Source organism: Acomys minous (genome assembly GCF_964271855.1).
Source record: "Acomys minous genome assembly, chromosome: 1".
In the NCBI taxonomy this organism is placed as follows: Eukaryota; Metazoa; Chordata; class Mammalia; order Rodentia; family Muridae; genus Acomys; species Acomys minous.
The window spans coordinates 53937501-53956735 of NC_140483.1; the positions used below are offsets into that span (position 1 = coordinate 53937501).

At 49.1% G+C, this 19235-nt stretch overlaps 1 protein-coding gene and 1 long non-coding RNA gene across 2 annotated transcripts in view; one reads left to right on the plus strand and one right to left on the minus strand.

The window, feature by feature from the left end:
- PKP1 (plakophilin 1) overlaps positions 1 to 8323 on the plus strand; it is a 42798-nt gene extending 34475 nt beyond the window's left edge. Inside the window, exons 6-13 of the mRNA XM_084779820.1 lie at positions 858 to 1035; positions 2332 to 2446; positions 3134 to 3289; positions 3934 to 4110; positions 5508 to 5661; positions 5989 to 6175; positions 6732 to 6816; positions 8217 to 8323. Of these exons, the coding sequence (XP_084635946.1) occupies positions 858 to 1035; positions 2332 to 2446; positions 3134 to 3289; positions 3934 to 4110; positions 5508 to 5661; positions 5989 to 6175; positions 6732 to 6816; positions 8217 to 8291 (1127 nt within the window). The 3' untranslated portion in view covers positions 8292 to 8323. The remainder of the gene's footprint in view (positions 1 to 857; positions 1036 to 2331; positions 2447 to 3133; positions 3290 to 3933; positions 4111 to 5507; positions 5662 to 5988; positions 6176 to 6731; positions 6817 to 8216) is intronic.
- Positions 8324 to 9846: 1523 nt separating this feature from the next.
- On the minus strand, positions 9847 to 15612 carry LOC311596420. The gene is made up of 2 exons (XR_014778829.1): positions 15517 to 15612; positions 9847 to 12274 (listed from the first exon to the last, which is right to left on the minus strand). It is a non-coding gene; the product is annotated as an uncharacterized lncRNA (long non-coding RNA).
- Positions 15613 to 19235: the final 3623 nt, after the last annotated feature.

Below are 19235 nucleotides of genomic sequence, written 5' to 3' on the forward strand. Positions count from 1 at the left end.
AGGGGGTGTCTCCGGCCTGTCCTGTTAGGCTAGGCCATGGCACAGCTGTGTAGGTTTTGCTCAATGGCGCTGGCTTCGGCTGGAATAGTGGCATTCAGATGGTGACCTGGGGTGGCATCTTCAAGGCTGGGTGCAAGGGAAGGAGCCTCATGTAGTAGGCACTGAAACCTGGAGGTGATGGAAAAGGAGCAAAGCCAGTGAACGGGGCAAGGCTTAGTGGATGTTAACGGATGGCCTTACCTTGTGTTCACAAAGTCCACGACGCACTCGAGGTGGGGCACAGGACAGGGAAGTCACCGGGAAGACCTTGAATTGGACAGGAAGGGCAAGAATGTTCAGGGTCACGATTGATAAAAGTTTCTAGACCTATCCAGGCGGTGGTGGCACGTGACTTTAATCCTAGCACTTGGGAGGCAGAGGCAAGCAGATCTTTGAGTTCAAGGCCAGCCTGGTCTACAGAGCAAGTTCCAGGACAGCCAGAGAAGCCCTGTCTCAAACAAACAAAATTCGAGACCCACTTCCATGGCTGATGCTTTGAATGTATTGTTTCAGATGGAAAACAGAACATTAAGCGATTCTAAGTTCCAAAATATACGGTTAAAACTGATCATTCAACTGGGTTTTTAGGACCTTCCATGTGCATAATTTTTACCTAGAGATAGTCCCAGACCTCAAAGAACCTACAGTCTACAAGGACACTGAGAATGGGATCACAGGGAGTCAGTCCAAGCCTGACTGACAGGTGGGCCACACCCAGCTGGAAGGTGGCCATTTGCTAGAGCCCAGGCTGGGGGAAGTACCATTAGTCCCTAGGTCTTCAGAGCCTGCCCTGTTGCGCTGACTGTGTCTGTGTCCAGGGCTACTCTGGAACCTGTCTTCCACTGATGAGCTGAAGGAGGAGCTGGTGGCCGATGCCCTACCTGTCCTGACTGACCGGGTCATCATTCCTTTCTCTGGCTGGTGTGACGGCAACAGTAACATGTCCCGGGAAGCGGTGGACCCCGAGGTCTTCTTCAATGCCACAGGCTGCTTGAGGTGAGAGAAGAGGGCTCATAAGGTCTATCTGCTCAGGCCCTCCCACAGTCAGCCTCCATCCGTTTCTCCAACATTCAGGCAGAGCAGAGAACACTCACCCTGGCATTGCTTTTTGTGGGTTGGCTCCAGGACAAAGGGTCAGCTATTACCGATGTCTAAATCTGGCTGTGCCTTGCAAACCTCCCGAGAGAATCTAGGGGGCGTTGTTGGGAATCTAAGAGTGGAAAAGCCTGAGTCTGAACATCTAAAGTGGTTCAACTAAATCCCCTCCTCCTCCGGCCCAAGAAAAATGTATTTCTTGTGCTATCTTGAAGAGCGCTCTCCTATACAAAAGACTATTGATTGGCTGCGCATGAGTCACATCCTGCCAGGATGCTGAAACCCTTTGCCACATTCACTGGCATGGAGGTGGTACCGCTTTGCCCCAAGTTGTTTGAGTTCCACAGCAGGGTGTGGCAGACTCCTGGTTGGGATCTGGATGTGCCCGTTCTCAGAGCTTTGGGGTAGGTGTCGGCACAGAGTATGGAAACCATGGAGCAAGTTCACCTTCAGCCTCTGACTTTGCTGTAATGGAGTTTGTCCCCAGGAAATTTCAAAGCACGGGTGAAGTTGGTATATGCTTTGTGTCTCAGCCTCCAGAGGGCAAAGAGGCCAAGTAGACGAAAAGCCAGAGTAATTAAGGACTTTATGGGGCCACATGGCTGCTGGAGGTGACAGTACACACACACACACATACACACACACACACACACACACACACACACACACAGCCTATACACTAACCATACACACGACCTAGGGCAGGAGGATCCACAGTTTCTGGGAATGAAGCAACCTTTGTAAAAGTTAACTACATCTGTACTCCAGTTAACTGGCCCTCCCCGCTTACTTCTTCTGGTCAAGCACCTCCTCAGATCTGCTTTGCTTCCACAAAAAGACCGCTTCCAAGTAGCAGCTTCCAACGCCTGTCCCTCAAGTGGCCACTAGAGGGCAGGAGAGGGGCTGCCAAATGCAGTGATCCACTAGGAGTCTTGGGCCAGGGGACAGAAACAATGGTGAAAACTGCCTTCGGACTGCGTTAGTTCGGAGGAGACCCCCTTCATCCATCCAGGACCAAGCAGAGCTGCCTAAATGATTTATTTTTCCTTCTCCGTTTATTTTTCTCTCCTTCTCTCTTCTTCCTGCCACAACTTTCAAATTCTGCCCTGAGCTTTCTAGGGCTCTTCCCTGCACATCCCCACTATGCTCCGCCCCTCCTTCATCCTTACCCTCCTCCTCCTTGGTTCTCTCCCGCAGGAACCTGAGCTCAGCCGATGCCGGCCGCCAGACTATGCGGAACTACTCTGGCCTCATTGACTCCCTCATGTGCTATGTCCAGAACTGTGTGGCTGCCAGCCGTTGTGATGACAAGGTGCGGGTGCATGCCCCTGGTGACACCTATATCCCCAACCCTGTTGTCTCTGCCCATGAAAAGCTGGGGGGGGGGCCAGCGGGGGGGCACCCACTTAAGTCTGGAACTCTCCTGATGCTGACATTTCTCTCCTGGAACCAATGAGTCAGGGTTACACTTCCCAGGTGTACTTGTGGAATCTGTCTCAGTGACGGGACACAGGCAGAGGCAGGGACAGGGAAGGGGACATCTGGAACATGCAAGTACTCCCTGCTTGGACTCTGGAGGCCACACTGGCATTGTGGGCCCACAAAAGTGTTCCCAGCACCCTTTCCACCGTGTTCTTTCCTAGAGTCTTTTAAAAAAAAAATAATTTCAAAAAAATATATAATTTCAGTTTGTGGTTGGTTGATTCTGTGGATGTAGAACTGAGGAGCTAGAGCACAATCTGCCCCGCCAGCCAAGAGGAGTGAGGGTAGTCCATTTTTACAGCTGAGGAGACGGAGACCCTTAAAGGCGAAGCAAGTCATACAGGCTCAAACAGCCAGCAAGCGACAGAGGCAGGAACCACATCCAGTTCCCAGGGTGCACCTGTGAGACCTTTCCAGACTGACAGTGGTACAGGGCCATTCTGAGGACTCGGGATAGGCGCAGGCCCAGAAGTCTGTTGGCACAGTCCTCAGGCACTCTCTCTGTGTTTGCCTCCAGTCCGTGGAGAACTGCATGTGTATCCTGCATAACCTCTCGTACCGCCTGGACGCCGAGGTGCCTACCCGCTACCGCCAGCTGGAGTACAATACCCGCAATGCCTACACCGAAAAGTCCTCCACTGGCTGCTTCAGCAACAGGGGTGACAAGATGATGGTGAGCAATGTCCACTGTCGAGCCAGGACACACTCCCCAAGCACCCACCAGGTCTACATCCCCCACAACCCTAGAGGATAGGCCCTACAGGGGACCCATGTCGGCTGTAGGAGCCCAGACCACCCAAGGACAAAAGCTCTAGGCCCCTTTCTGCAAGCCTTGTTCCTCTTACCATACTGGGGAAACAATACAACTCTTACTGTCTTAGGCTTAGGGTTCCTGATACCTCCTGGAGCCTCCTAATAAGGATGCTGTAGATAAGAGCCAGCATATAGAAGCCAGGCTCCAAGCTAGCTTGCAGAACCCAATGTAGCTGAAATTCTCAGCGTCTTGCCGCCAGATGCTAAGGTGGCCTTACACAAGTGGATGCTCAGGGGTGAAGCTGCTCTGGAGCACACTTCCTGAGCTGCTGCCCAGAGACCATCTAGAGGACCATGGTCCAGTCCCTCATTTGGCAGAGGAGTGGGGGTGGAGGTGGGGATGAGGGAGGGGAGTGGTTCTGGGATGCATAGAGGAAAGGCATGCAGGGAGCAGTCTTCCCCCATCCTTCCCAACAGAACCCACAACCTGAAATTTGGGGAGAGGCAGAGTGCTTGGGCATGTGACATCACCAGACTCCTCACTGACACGCTGTCTGTCTACAGAACAATAACTATGACTGCCCCCTCCCTGAGGAAGAGGTCAACCCTAAGGGCAGCAGCTGGCTGTACCACTCAGATGCCATCCGCACCTACTTGAACCTCATGGGCAAGAGCAAGAAAGATGCTACCCTGGAGGCCTGTGCTGGGGCCCTGCAGAACCTGACAGCCAGCAAGGGGCTGGTGAGAAGACCCGCCCTCCCATCTCTTCAGCCTTCTCCCTGCGCTTTCCACCAGCCTATTTTCTCCCCTCAGTCTCTCAGACACGCCTGGTTCTGAGTAAGCTTCGAGCTCCAGATGTGAGCATGTCGGGCCTTGGCTGGTCACCAGTGCAGTGTGGAGGGCAGACATTCTTCTGCCCCCTGAAAACTCCTGAGCAATGCCCACACTATAACCTTTTGCCCTATGATGCTAACAACTTGGGCTCTGCACAGAGTGGGGTATAGGGACGAGGAGAGTTCAGCAAGAGAAATCCCCATTTGATGAACTGGCAGAGTATGAGGAATGGGCAGATTCAGGGAAAGCTGTGGTGGACCCAGCCTTGAAGTTTGTTTGGTTTGTTTTTGTTTTATTTTTGTTTTTTGTTGTTGTTTTGGTGTTGTTGTTGTTGTTGTTGTTGTTGTTGTTGTTGTTGTTTGGGTTTTTCGAGACAGGGTCTCTCTGTGTATCCTTGGCTGTCCTGGACTCATTTTGTAGACCAGGCTGACCTCGAACTCACAGTGATCCGCCTGCCTCTGCCTCCCGAGTGCTGGGATTAAGGGCGTGCACCACCACGCCTGGCTCCAGCCTTGAAGTTTAAGGACATGGTGGTGCCAGGTAAAGCCGGAGAATATTTCGTGCATAGCCAGCTGTTGCTCCCTAGACATACTTAAGACAAAAGAGACCTAGGCAGCAGCAGAGAGGGGCATCCCAAGGGTCAAGATAACTTCCCTGGTTGTAAGAAGGATGAGTTTGGGGTTCCCAAGGACCCCAAACTGGCCTATATTAGGTCATACCAGGATGTTGGTTTGACACCCTGGTTAACTAGTCTACTTGTAAGGAATCCCAGTTCTACCTCCATGTGGACCCAGACCCTATCTGATCCTTCTTGGTCTCTAGCAAGCCCTCAGTAAATGTGGATTGGCTTCTGCAGAGGTTGGGGAGTGTGAAGAAGATGGCCAGGCCTTCTCTAACCTTTGCTTGCCCTTGGCCATGTGACATGTAAACAGATACTGAGAGAGGTGTCTGAGATAGAAGAGCTGAGACAGCGAGGGAGGACAGGCCACTGCTAGTCTAGACACCGATGCAGGGTCACCTTGAGGGACAGAAATGACACTTCCTCTGCCTACACTTGAGTTTCAGATTGACCCCACCAGGCATGGGGAACATGCAGGGGTGGTGAAGTCTGGCTCTTTCATAATCACTTAGGCTGGAGCAGTTTTGTCTTCTCCCAACTTTAAGGGCTCAGGGTTTTGTTTTGGTTGTTGTTGGTGGTGGTGGTGGTGGTTTTCTTTTTGTTTTTGCTTGCTTTTATCTGCCTCTCTACTAACCCTGGTGCCTAAAGGCCACAGACTAGTTCCTCCCTGCATCTTCTCTCTTAGATGTCCAGTGGTATGAGCCAGTTGATTGGGCTGAAGGAAAAGGGCTTGGCACAAATCGCCCGCCTCCTGCAATCTGGCAATTCAGATGTGGTGCGGTCTGGGGCCTCTCTTCTGAGCAATATGTCCCGTCACCCTGTGCTGCACAGAGCTATGGGTAAGAACCCCTGTCCTCTCCTCCATCCACATAGAACACACTGGCCTGTACTTTCTAGAACCTTCTAGAAGGTCATCCTCAAACTATTTCATCGTGTGGGTATTCTAAGGGGAAGTTGGCCTAAGAGATGTGTGGGAGGAGGAGGGAATTCTCACCCCATGGGTGAGTCTACACAAATCCATCTTGATTGGATTTGTTCCTGTGGGTCCTTGAGGGGCCACCTTGCTCACCTCCTGGAAGAAGACCATGAGTACTGAGGCCTTTGACACAACCCGTCCGCCATTCCACAGCAACCCTGACCCAGTCCCTTAACTCCTTTCTCTCTAGGAAACCAGGTATTCCCGGAAGTGACCAGACTCCTCACCAGCCACACCGGCAACACCAGCAACTCGGAGGACATCTTGTCCTCGGCCTGCTACACTGTGAGGAACCTGATGACCTCGCAGCCTCAGATGGCCAAGCAGTACTTCTCCAGCAGCATGCTCAACAATGTCTTCAACTTGTGCCGTAACAGGTGGGCAGAGGGGAGGGAGGGCTTCCCTCCCCCCCCCCATACAGCAGCACTCAGTGGCAGGGGGAGTGGGGGGGAGTGGGAGGGTGAAGGGGGGCGGGCACAGAGAATGTGCCCAGGGGAAAGCAGGGGACAGGATGAGGGAGAAGTCCTAGAAGCCAAATGCAGAAGGGCTGTGGCTTCGGCCTCTATCTAGGTCCTAGGATTACAGAGAGGGGACAGAGAAGTAAGTTTCTTAGCTGGGGATATGTGGGACACTGGGCTGTTGGAGGAGCTGCAGGAGGCATAGGAGAGTAAGGCCTAACTATGTGAGAATGTTTTTCCTGCTTCATGGGGCTCTCTCTAGTGAACCAGCCTCTGGGATGTCTCCAGATGGGCAAGGGTGTGAGATGTGCCCACTGTGTGATGGCTTGGATCCATTGTCCCATTTAGAGTTCCTCTTTCATGTAGGCAGGGACACCCCATATCTCTGGACCCTAAAGAGGGGGGCTGGCAAAGGGAGAGGTGTTACCGTGTCATAACGGCTCTCATCTCACAAGGCCGCTTCTCATCTGTGCAGTGCCTCACCTAAGGCTGCAGAGGCTGCCCGGCTACTCCTGTCTGACATGTGGGCCAGCAGAGAGCTGCAGGGTGTCCTCAGGCAGGTAAGAGCATATACCAGCATCCCTCCTGACTGGGCCCTTCCCACACTTGCCCTGCACTAAAGTCCCAGCAGATTGGAAAGGGAGTGAGAGGTGTGTGCACCCCACAAACCAAGGTGAGACCAACTCAAGAGGAGAGTCAGCAGATTTGAATAGCAGTGAGGGTGCACAGGGCCCTGTCCCTACCCCAGGTGCCTCGTATCTGAGGGGCTAGGGGTGGGGGTGGGGAGAGGGTAGGGCAGAGGAAATCTGAGAGAGGTCCAGTGTGAGATCACTTAGAGCAGTGGGTCTCAACCTTCCTAACACTGCGACCCTTTAATACAGTTCCTCATGGTGTGGTAACCACCAGCTATAAAATTATTTTCCTTGCTACTTCATAACTGTAATTTTGCTACTGTTACAAATTGTAATGTAAATATATTTGGGTCACAAAGGTTTGTCACCCACAGGTTGAGAGCAAGGTGGCAAGAAGGCTGGACAAAGGGAACACCAGCCATTTGAAAACATAATATATCCTAGAAACCTTCAGAGCCCGGTTACAGAACCACTCCCATTTCAAGTCAAGAGTTTACTCTTGTGCCTTTGGCATTAGGGAACCACTAGGCCTGTCACCACTGTCTGAGACCCAGAAAATCCAAGTGTGGTGGCACACACCTATACTCCCTGCTTTGGGGTGGCAAAGATAAGAGATTTGGGGAATTCAAAGCCATTCTTGGTGTCTTAGTTAAGGTTTCTATTGCTGCAATGAAACACCATGACCCAAAAGCAAGTTCTGGAGGAAACTCACACAGGGCAGGAGCCTGGAGGCAGGAGCTGATGCGGAGGCCTTGAAGGGGTGCCATTTACTGCCTTGCTCCCCATGGCTTGTTCAGCCTGCTCTCTTACAGATCCCAGCCCAGGACCACCAACCCAGCCCTGGCTCCAACCACAATGGGCTGGGCCCACCCTCATCAATCACTAATTAAGAAAATGCCTTGCGTCCAGATCTTACGGAGGCAGAGGCATTTTCTCAGTTGAAGTTCCTCCTTTCAGGCTCCCTCCCAGCTTGTGTCAAGTTGACATATGACTAGACAGGACGCTAGGCTATACATGAGACCCTTTCTCAAAAAATTCTCAAAGAATTCTCATTCCTTGCTTGATTTCTGCAAGCACAAGTAGGAAGCTCAAATGCGCAAGAGAAATTCCAAATGCAATTCACTAATGCATAATATTCGTGGCATTGTGCACTTTTAAAAAAATCAGCTCCCTTGTAGCCCAGGCATACGTACATAGCGGTCAGAGCACACTGGCATGTCCAGAGTCCAGACAAACTCAGAGATGTTGCCTAAAAGTGGCTCCTGGCCAGGCATCCGGCCCCAGTCCACCTGTTTTACAGTGGACTCTGCTTGTCTCTCCCCTTGCAGCAAGGTTTTGATCGGAACATGATGGGGAACATAACCGGGGCCAACAACCTGAGAAACTTCACCTCCCGGTTCTAAGAAGAGACTGTCTGAGCAAGTTCAACTTGCAGGTGAGAATCAGCTCACCCCATGGCAAGGGACGCCTCCAGGACCACCACTGCAGCCATTCAAGGCTAGACCTGCGCACTGTAGGGAGCAGCATCATTTGGTGTGACAGGCAGCTGGGCTTTAACAGGGCGAGGAGGACAGCCATGTGGACTCCTAGCTGAGAACATGGGTTGTCCCATCACAGGACATTGGGGATGTGTAATGCTTTTTTAGCACTGGAAGGGCCAGAGGTCTGTGTAGGACAACCAAGGATAACTGTGTAGGTTGCCCATTACACAACCCAGGTGGTGCCACTCACAAGTGGGTTATATAATATAGGAGTCACTCTGGGTGAGCTATAGTTTATTTTCCATTCCTTATTTTTTAAAACCACGTTGTTGTTGTTGTTGTTGTTGTTCTTGTTGTTGTTTTGTTGCTTGTTTGTGTGTTTGTTTTATGTGTACGAGCATCTTGCCTACACATATATCTGGCACCATATGTGTGCCAGGTGCCCGAAGAGGCCAGAAGAGGGCATCAGATCCTCTGTAACTGGAGTTATAAACAACTGTGAGCTGCTACCCGGGTGCTGGAAGAAGCAAACGCTCATAGCCACTGAGCCATCTCTCTAACCCTTCCATCAGTCCTAAAACCCATTCCCGCTCTGCACATGCTCAGAGTGGACAAGCTTCATTTCCAGCTGATGATTCTAGAGACTCTGTCAAAGCTTTGCAAGCCGAACATTCACTAGACTCAACTGGGATGCTTGCCACTTACTTTCTGGCCTTCTGCCTTGCCAGTTCTGACTCGATAGCCCTTAAGGGAGGTGCAGAAAAATGTATTTTTAAGTGGATATCCAAATGGTTTCTCATACAGAGAAGCTAAGGACTATAGCTAAATATTGAAGCAGACACTTTTGGGAAGGTGTGAGCGAGCAGCAGTTTGTAACACGGGTCAGGCTAGGTGGTGTGGCAGTGTCTCATTACGTGTGACTCTGCGTGTTGTGGTTGTTGGGGATTTAACCTACAGCCTCACACGTTCTGGGTAAATACTATTGACTTGTAGCCCTAGCCCTCTTTTCCTTATATATTATCTTGAGACAGGATCTTCCTAGTCTCCCAAGCTAGCCTTGGACTTGCTCTGTAGCCTAAATTGGCCTTAAATGTGTGATCCTACTGCCTTAGCCAAGTAACAAGTAATGGTATTACAGGCATACACTGTCATTCCCAGCTTTCACTATACCCTAACTTAACAGTTTCTCTTTCTAGAAAAATACAACCCAGCTGAGAAGGCCTCAGGTCTTGAAGATGGGTTACCTGCTCCATCCTGCGCAGTATTTGGAGACGTTGAGATGCAACCAAGAGGAACCTGAAAACTGTGGATGATGGAAATAATTTTTGATTCTTTTTTTTTTTCTTAGGGGAACTGGCAGGCTAGGGGTTTGGGGAGGCTGGGTGGGGGGACTTTCTTGAGTTAAAAGGGCTTACATCTGATGTCAATACCTTCTTCTCTGAGAAACAGTATATATATATAATGTGTATAATGTAAGTGTATGTGTGTGTATGCCCTGTGTGTGTGTGTGTGTGCCTGTGTGTGTGTGTGTGTGTGTGTGTGTGTATGTGTGTGTGTGCCTGTGTGTGTGTGAATGCCTAAAAACATAACCAACAACTGAAACAGGCTAGGTGTAGGTGCGCTGATTCTTTGCATCTCACAGGCAGCACAGAGGCCTCTCTGTGCCTCCCTTTACAGACAAGAACCACACATGATTTTTGGCTAACTGGAAGTATAGTGTATCCAGGCAGGGCACTTGCCGATGGAGACACAGAGAGCTCGGCAGCCTTTCTCTGCCACTTCCAAGATGGCAGGAGAAGGGACAGTAGCCAAGAATGGGGCCAACATTCCCTCTTAAGGGGCAGAGAGGAGCTCCAGAAGACTCAAGATTGTGTCACTTGCTTAGCAAAGCGACTGGCTCACCATTCTTTGGGGCTCAGTACCCACATGATAGCTTTAGCCATCAGAGCCCCAAATTTCAGAGATCAGGCAAGCAGCTATTCAGGAGAAAGAAAGTAAGAACAGTGCCCCGAAGCCAGAGCTCTGGGAATAGTTGCTAGTGCTCATCCCCACCCCCTGGGGAGATAGGGCAGGAGCAGGTGGGCATATACACCTACCTGCTCAGGTTTCTTACAGGACAGGGGAGGAGAGCTGAAGATGATCTGCAACGTGCCTCAGACCCAGCCTTGCTGAGTGTCAGGCGAGGGAGTACTTGGGGTAGGGATCCCCACAAGCCAAAGGAAGGGAATTTAGCTGAATAGACCAGGAAATCAGCCCACATCCCAGTCATCAGCCAACCTCTTTCTCCCTGACCGCTAGCAGCCCTGTCTGTTCTCTGTCATTGTGAAACAAAGAGACCTATCAGGGATGGAGGCAGCCAAACCCAGGATCCCAGACTCTGCACTGCAGACAGTAGTAGCAAAAGAGCATCCAAGAATCCTGTCTGTGTCAAGGCCCATAGGACAGACGGTGTGTTGGAGTAGAGCTGAGCCTCCCATGTCTTGGCTAGCACCTCTCAGCTGGTGTGCTTAGTGCTGGGTGTGCTTAGTGCTGAGTGGCCACGCCTCTCTCAAGGAGGACATAGGATGCTCCCTATCCCACCCCTCTTCTTGCCCTAGCATTAAGACTAAAAAACTCACTTGTGGCTTGGGGTAGCCTAGTAAAAGATCTGTCCACTAAGGATGGAGGTCAGATACATGAGGACATCGTCCCTGAGAGGTGTCCTAAACCATCTAGCCCAGCATGCTCTGGCAATATTGAGTCTGCAACATCGTTCCCTGTTTAGCTCATGTTGGACTCACCTCTCCTCCAATACCAGCGTGGATTGCTGTCCCACCACATTATCCTGGGATAGGCTTCTTGCGATCTCCCTTGCCAGCCACTGGGATCCAAAATGGTCAATTCCTTAAAACACACCATTGGCACACTACTCAGGCAGTGTTCAAAGGGAGCACTTAGGGCATGCAGATCGGTGAATAAAACCTTCTACATCCCTGCCCCCATATAGTGTATGTCCTCCCAGGGAGAAAGGATACCCAGGTCCTGGGCTTTGGAAGTGTCCACTTAGTGAGTGTGAGAGAACCATGCTGAACATTCAAGTCAACAAGTGAAACTGTTGCCCTGAGCAACACCCTCCCCACCTCCACCCACCCCAGCACTGTCCTCACTTCCTGTAGCCCCATGGCCTTAGTTTTCCTTTCCCTAGGAGAAGGATTTGGTAGGCCCGCCCCTTCCTTTGGGGATGGAGCAAGTGCTCAGACACCCAGGGGCCAGGCAGGCCCAGTTATGAGAACTTCCTCTGTGATCTCAAGCTGGCCAGCTGGGCTGGGCCCAACTCATGCCTGTCCTTTAGGAAGGACAACATTAAGGGGACTTATGAATGCATTCCTAGAAGCAGGAAGTAAGGGGCTGGCTAGACTTTATGTATCCCAGACCTATCTTTATGTTTTAAATCAAATTTGCCTCCTACTTCTGTGCCTAAAACAAGTTACAATTTAGGACCAAACGAGAAAAGACACACGCACTGTGTCTTCCTTGACTTTTGGGCTTGTGGCAGTGTCTGGGAATCTCCCTCCAGACCTCACTCTCCTTGCTCTGCCTCGTATGAGAACCTTGTGCTGGACAGGCCCAGTTTCCTTGTATGATACACCATGTATTTGCTTTGTTGTTGAAATATAAGAAATCAATAAATTGCTAGTGTTTCTTTGAGATTTTTCAAGCTTTGTATTATTTGGGGTACTATTAAAAAAAAAACAAAAAACAAGACCCTTCTCTCCAGTGTCTCCAGTTACTGTCTGTGTGTTGGGCAAAGATTGAAAATGTCACCCAAGGTCACTCATAGATCCCTGCTCCACAGGTAGAACACCATCGCCAGGTCACGAGTGGAAAAGTCATTCTGAACACGGCCCATCCATCCAGGCAGAGTCCTGTAAGGAAGACATTTTCAAGGTGGCGGGAAAGACTTAGGAATTCATGTTTCCAGAATGGCTATGCTGCATGGGTTTTGTGTCCAAGGCTGGAGAGTTGTGAACACAAAAGATGTGGGAGACCCCAGGCATGGTATGGGCTGAGGTCCATCATCATCTGTGAGAACCAGGGCTGCTTGGGTTGGGAGGAAAAGATGCTAAGGAAATCCCTGAAGAGAATCTTTTCCCATCCTGGAGGAGCAATGACTAACAAGGCTTCCATTATGAAGCATCATGAAAGTGCGTGGTATTTGGTAATGGCCAGAGAGAAGGTGCCGAGTGCCACTCAGGAAAGGACTGTGGCTCTCTGTGACCCTACACTATTAGATACTCTAGTCTGGGGCTTCTAGAAATGCTTTGGGACCTACAAACTTGTACTGGCTGCAAAAAAAAAAAAAAAAGAGAGAGAGAGAGAAAGAAAAGAAGATCAAATTGCAAAATCAGCGAGTGCGATCTTTATGCATTCATTAAAATACAACTTGGAAATCAAAATCACGCAATTTAAAATGGACACATCACTGTTCTTCAAACTGAACACCACCCAAACCAAGAAAGTGTACAGGGCCAGCCCACAAGCCTTCCTCATGCTCCTCTTGTTTCTATCCCCCCCCATCCCCCACCCAGGAGACCATGGCACACCATATTCTAATTTTGTCATTTTTGAGCTTTATATAAAAGGGTGACAATGCTAAGTCCTGTTTTGTTCTAGCTTTAGCTTAACAGCACCTGGGTAAAGCTCATCCACTCCTGTTGCATGCCTGGTTGTTGCTCGCCCTGTGCAACTAGGCCACTATGCAAAATGTCACATGGCATTGCCAAATCCTGATGTCTTTCTGTACCTGTGTTTGGAAACAGTTTATAGATCCGTTCCCAGAACTATTACATGTGACCACTGGAAGATCATAACACTGTAGACACTCAGTGTTATACTGGATGTGGTGGGTACAGGAGTGCCAAATGACTATAAAAATCCTAGTTTAGCTGTCTTTAGCCAAGAAAATAGCAGGCCAGGCTGATGAGGACTTTGGATCCAGGACTGGATGGACAAAAACTAAACAGACACCAAGGACACAGGACATCTAAAAGGTGGGAACGATATGGCTTCAAAGACCTGGAGGCCAAGTGTCTTAGAGCCCTGCCTACACAAGTCCAAATGCCTGCCCTAGACGTTCCTTCCTCTAGTTCCTTCTGCACGTTACCTGGTGTCCCAGGAGTCAGAGAGCTAAAGCATCAATCTTTAAAAGGTAGTGTGTTCCGCTGCCAGCACAGCTGGAGAAAGGGAAACAGATTTTGGACAGCAGTCTTGCTCTTTGGAGAGCCACACAGTGACCCTTTCACTTTCAGACCCCTGGGGCGGGGCCATTGCTTTCTGTTTAGATCTGTGCTTCACTTTAGTAACCCAGGCAGAGCGCAGAGCATCACATTCCAATCAGTAGAGAAGACTGAGAGAAAGTGACCAGCTCAGAGTCACATGGGGGCAAGGGGTTTACACAAATACCAAGCCTGGACCAGACCCAGGCCTCCTGGGTCCTGAGTATCAGGATAGGGAATGCTGCGGAGGAGGCATCCGTACTGCCTGCTATCAAATCTTCAGTGAATCATGGTTCACAGAGCCATGAGACACGGTAGGATTGCACACCCTATGAGGGGTGGTTGCTGTGCAGACATGCCAGAAAATAAAAGCTCCGACTCACCAATTGCCTGTCAGATGCCAGGAACCACAGCATGCACCATCTAGTCTAGGGCTTGCTGGTTTGGTTGGTTAGAAGATAGAGCTAATGAGCCAAGGGCTTCAAGGCAAGAAATGTCTCCATGACCCCAGCATGGATTCCCCACCCTCACTAGTCATCCTGCAGACACCTGCTGTGTCAGCATGTGTGTATGTCTCAGAGAGATAGGTCAGCCTTCCTGAGGAAGCATGTGGAAGCCGAGGAGCCTGATATGGGGGATCAGCAGAGAACCCCACACTTTATGCTTCTAACATGCTAATGTCCCCATTAGTCAATCACTAAGAGGTCTCACTGTAGTGGGGGATATAGGTTAATGGGTAGAGTATTTGCCCAGGATGAGCAAAGCCCTGAGGGTTGGTCCATAGGACTGCACTGGGTGTGACAGTAGACACCTGCAGGAAGATTGTGAGTTCAAGACCAGCATGGTACACAAAGAAAGACTCTGTCTCAAAACCAAATAAGACAAAAAAATTAAAACAAAACAAACAAGCAAACAAAAAAAAGCTTCAATACTGATGAATTAGTAAATAATTTTTAAGATTTACTTCCACTGGACATGGTGGCACACATCTGTAATCCCAGCGTTCCCACTACTTGAAAGACTGAGAGCAAAGGTTCAGGAGTTCAAGGTCATCCTTGCCTACAAAGTGAGTTAGAGGCTAGGCCCATGTGTGCCTCTGGATCCTCTGAGACACACTCCCACACTCTGGGACCCATGATTTCCTAGAAGACAGTTAAACTGCAGACACCAGACGGAGATTTGACCACTCAGTCTGACCATATGCAACGTTAGCACTGGCACAGACCACTGATTCCTGCTTCAGCAAGGCTGAGTAAACTGGAGCCCTGGGGACTCCTGTCAACCTGGTGGCTACGTGTGTATGTGGGGTCTTGTCATAGTGTTTGGGAGGAGGGAGAAAGAGAACGGAGGCAGAAGGGAAAAGGAGAGGGGAGGGGAGGAAAGTACAGAGCCCTTCATGCTGGCTGTTCCTGTTGTCTGTGTCCTGGGATCATGTGATCATCTGCCAGGAGAGCTCTGAAGACTCTTCTGACTCTGTCTGCGACCTGGATCAGGATCAGTTCCAAAGGAAAGACCTGGACGCTGGGTGGCAAGCCCAGCATGCACCTCTCCTGGCACCTGTGATAAGAGCTCCACCCTCCACATCCTGTCCAGGCTCCAGCTATCTGCTTTGTTGGGGATGGCTCATCCCCAGGAACACTCCAAGCCAGGCAAAGTGAACCAGGCAGGACCAGCTCCTAGTGGGGGGGTGGGGGGGCAGCAGAAACAGTCTGAAAGTGACCAGGTGGCAGGCTACCTGGGAAGGGATTTTCTCAGTTTGAAAAGAGACTATGAAGAATTCATTTCTATTTTTTCCTAGAGAAGATTTTAGGAGGACAAGAGCCTTTCCCCCCCCCCCCCCAGCAATTCTTGAATGAAAAAGAAAAGATGCAAAGCATATGGCAGGTACTCACCCTTGACTCAAATCCTAGTAACAGAGCTCAGGCTTGGTATGGATTCATATGACAAACAGGAGTCTTCTTGTAACCCCCAACATGTGTGTCCAGGAACTGTTCCCATGTGGCCCCATGTTCTAAAGAGGCTTCAGGATAATTTGAGCCAGACATTTCTACACAAAAACATGACAGCTTTTAAGCCTGTGGAGATGACGCTACAAGCGTGGGAGCGTGCAGAGGCTGATGGAGGCTCACAGACTGACACCTGGCCTGTGGGAAGGGAGCCAGTGAGAACTGAGGTAAAGCAGGAGAGCCAGGCCCAGGGCAGCCGAGGGCACTGAGGCTGAGGAGCATGTAGGAAGGATGGAAGGTGGACTTACACTTCTTTAATCTTAGCCCCCCCTTCCCCTCCTCCCTCTTTGTTAAAATACGCATAGAGTAAAATGCACAAACCTTAAACACATTATTCTGTGCGTCTTTCAAACACACACACCTGCCCAAAGTCCCCAAAGTCATATTCTTTCTCCCTTGTTCTCTCTCTCTCTCTCTCTCTCTCTCTCTCTCTCTCTCTCTCTCTCAATATTATCTTTGAAGAAAATCAACTTCTGGTTGTGCTAATTTTCTGTCTGCTCCTTATTATTTTCTTCTACTTTCTATAAATTTATTTTGTCCTTTTTTTCTAGATTTTTGTTTACTTTTGTTTGAGGTATTTTGGTGCGTGTGTGTGGTACATATGTGGTGTGTGTATATGTGTGTGTGTATGTATGTGCTGCCTGTGTGTTTGATAGGTACGTGTATAATGTGATGTGTGTGTGTTATGTATGATGTGTGTGTGATGCCTGTGTGTGGTATGTATGTGTATGATGTGATTGTGTGTTTGTGTATGCGATGTATATGTGGTATCTGTGTAGTGTGTCTATGTAGTATGTGAGTGTGTGTGTGTGTAAGTGTGTGTATGTGATATGTGTGTATATGGTTCATGTGTGCAGTATGTGTATAGTGTCTGTGTAGTGTGTCTATGTGGTATGCAAATGTGTGTGTATGTAGTACATGTGTGCTTGTGTGATATGTGTGTATATGGTTCTTGTAGTGTGTATGTGTATGTGTGTGTGTGTTCTACAGTTTGCATATAAGAAAACATACAATAATTGCCATTCTGATCTGGCTTATATCCTTTAGCACAAAGGCCTCCAGTTCCATCCATGTTCCACAAATGATATGATTTCATTATGGTTGAATTAAGTGCCATTGTGGTGCTGGTGAGATGGCTCCCTGGGGGAAACGTGCTTTGAGTACCCACATAAAAAGCCAGACATGACCAGGCACTCCTATGACCCCAGGGCTGTAGGACACAGAGACAGAAGGACTCCTGGAGCTTGCTAACAGCCACCAAGTGAGAGAACTTGTCTTAAAGAAACAAAAAACAAACAAAAAACCAAGGTGAAGAGTAATAGAGCAGGACACCTAATTGCCTCTTCTAGCCTCTGCCTGTGCACAGAGGCATGTGTGCTTGCACACACATATCATATGTACCTAGCACACACACACACACACACACACACACACACACACACACACACACACATAGAAGCCAAAGGTGGGGGGGGGGGTAAGTGCTTTTATTTTATTTTCCTCCTTCAAGGATGTTTCTCTAGAATTCCATTGGATGGTGTCTCTTTTCTTTCATCACTTTAAAGATGCTGTTTCTCTGTCTTCTTCCTGCCATTGTTTCTGGTAAGAAATTAGCAATCATTTGTACCACGCCTCTAGATGCATTCTCCCGTTCCTCCCGTTCTGCTGACATGTTTCTCATAGTCTGTGACAGCAGCGTGCCCCTCCTGGCCTCACTCCTGTGACAGCAGCGTGCCCCTGCTGGCCTCACTCCTGTGACAGCAGCGTGCCCCTCCTGGCCTCACTCCTGCAGGCCTTGCTTGCCCTTTGCTGAGCTTCTGGGGTCTCTGTGTTGCGTATTCATCACACTGGGAAATCTGGGGCCTTTGTTTTCAATTATTTTTATATCTCCTTTCCTTTCTCCTCTCATTATGGGGCTGTGGTTCAAAAACGTGCTAGCCCTCTTGTTAGGGCTCCACACACCAGTTTTTATTCTCTGCTCTTCAGAGCAGTTCGTGCCCATTGATCTGTATTCAGGGTCACAGCTCTTCTGTTATTTTGAATGTGAGCTTGAACATATATTTTTCAGCTTTAGAATTTCTATTTGGTCCTATTTAACAATTTTTACTTTTTGGAAAGTGTTTCTTAGCTTCTTGCCTGTTGTTATATTTTCCTTCACATGGTCTAGCAAAAGTGTGATTTCTGTTTTTAAATTATCCAATAATTCCAGTATTTAAATAGATCACATCAATCCCATTTGTTGTCTTCTTTTTTGTTTGTTTTGTTTTTTTCTTTCTTTCTTTTTCTGTTCTTTCTTTCTTTTTTTTTTTTTTTTTTTTTTTTTTTTTTTGAGACAGGGGCTTCTACATAGCTCTGGCTGTCCTGGACTCACTGTATAGACCATAGCCTTGAACTCACAGAGATCTACAGACCTGCCTCAGCCTCCTGAGAGCTGGAATTAAAGGCTACTATGCTTGGCCATATTCTCTTATTTCTAATTTGCACCCTGGACGTAATGAATGATATTTGTGTGCTTTCTGGGTTCTCCTCTTCGTTATCTGAAGGATGCTGACATTCTGTCAGGCAATCCATTGGCTGAGCTCAAACCCCAGCCTCCAATTCCCTTGCGGTGAGCAGCAGCTCAACATCCGGCCAGCTCTTTGAGGTCTGTTTGAGCTACTTAGATGCTCTCCCACATATGCATAGTCAGAAGGCCAATCAGTGGTCGGGGTGTGGTTTATTTCTCTTTTTAAAGTGTTTATTACATCTTTATTCATTTGAGTGGGTTGAATGCACACGTCTGTGTGCTGCACACATACAACACATGTCGCAGCACACATGTAGAAATAAGAAAACAGCTTTCAGGAGTCGGCTCCCTCCTTCCACCAAGCGGGTTCTGGGGATTGAACTCAGGTCTTCAGGCTTGGTTGCAAGCACCTTCACCTGCTGAGCCATCTTGCCAGCCCTTAGTTACATCTCATATTGGGATTTGAAGCATGTGCCCTGAGACTATATCACATTTGCTATATCCCTTCCTTTCCTTCCTGGCTGCTTCAAACTCCCTGGTTCTTAAAGCCAGTGAGACAACAGGCTTACACAGTGTGCGCTAGCTGCAGCCTGTCCTTGGATGAAAATAGAAAACTCACTGAGTGGTTTCTCCTCCCTGGCCTTCCTTTGGCTGGTCTCCAATATCTTCAGGCGGTTGCTACTTTTGCCTGTTGTCTAGAGGGTGTGGCTCTTATCTACAAAAAAAAATCATTTGATAAGAACTACTCCACCATTTCTGGAAATGAAACTCTCTGGCCACCAAATGAGTGTCATGGGTGACATCAACGTCTGCCGGGTACGGTTATGGCCGAGCGGTGGAGAGGACATGTCACTGGAGTGCACTCAAGCAGAGGGAAGGGGTCATGACAGCTCCATTTCCTGAAAAGTTCTTGGTGAAGGCAAAGAAAGGAAAGGGGGGTGTGCTGATAGGGGTTCAGCTCACAGCTGCTGCAATTCCAGTCCCAGAGGGCCTGACTCCTCCGTCTACCCTCCCAAGGCACCATGCAGGCACTTAGCACCCAGACACACGTGCACCCGGGGCAAAACATCCAAACACAGAAAACAGAGGAAAGACTGTC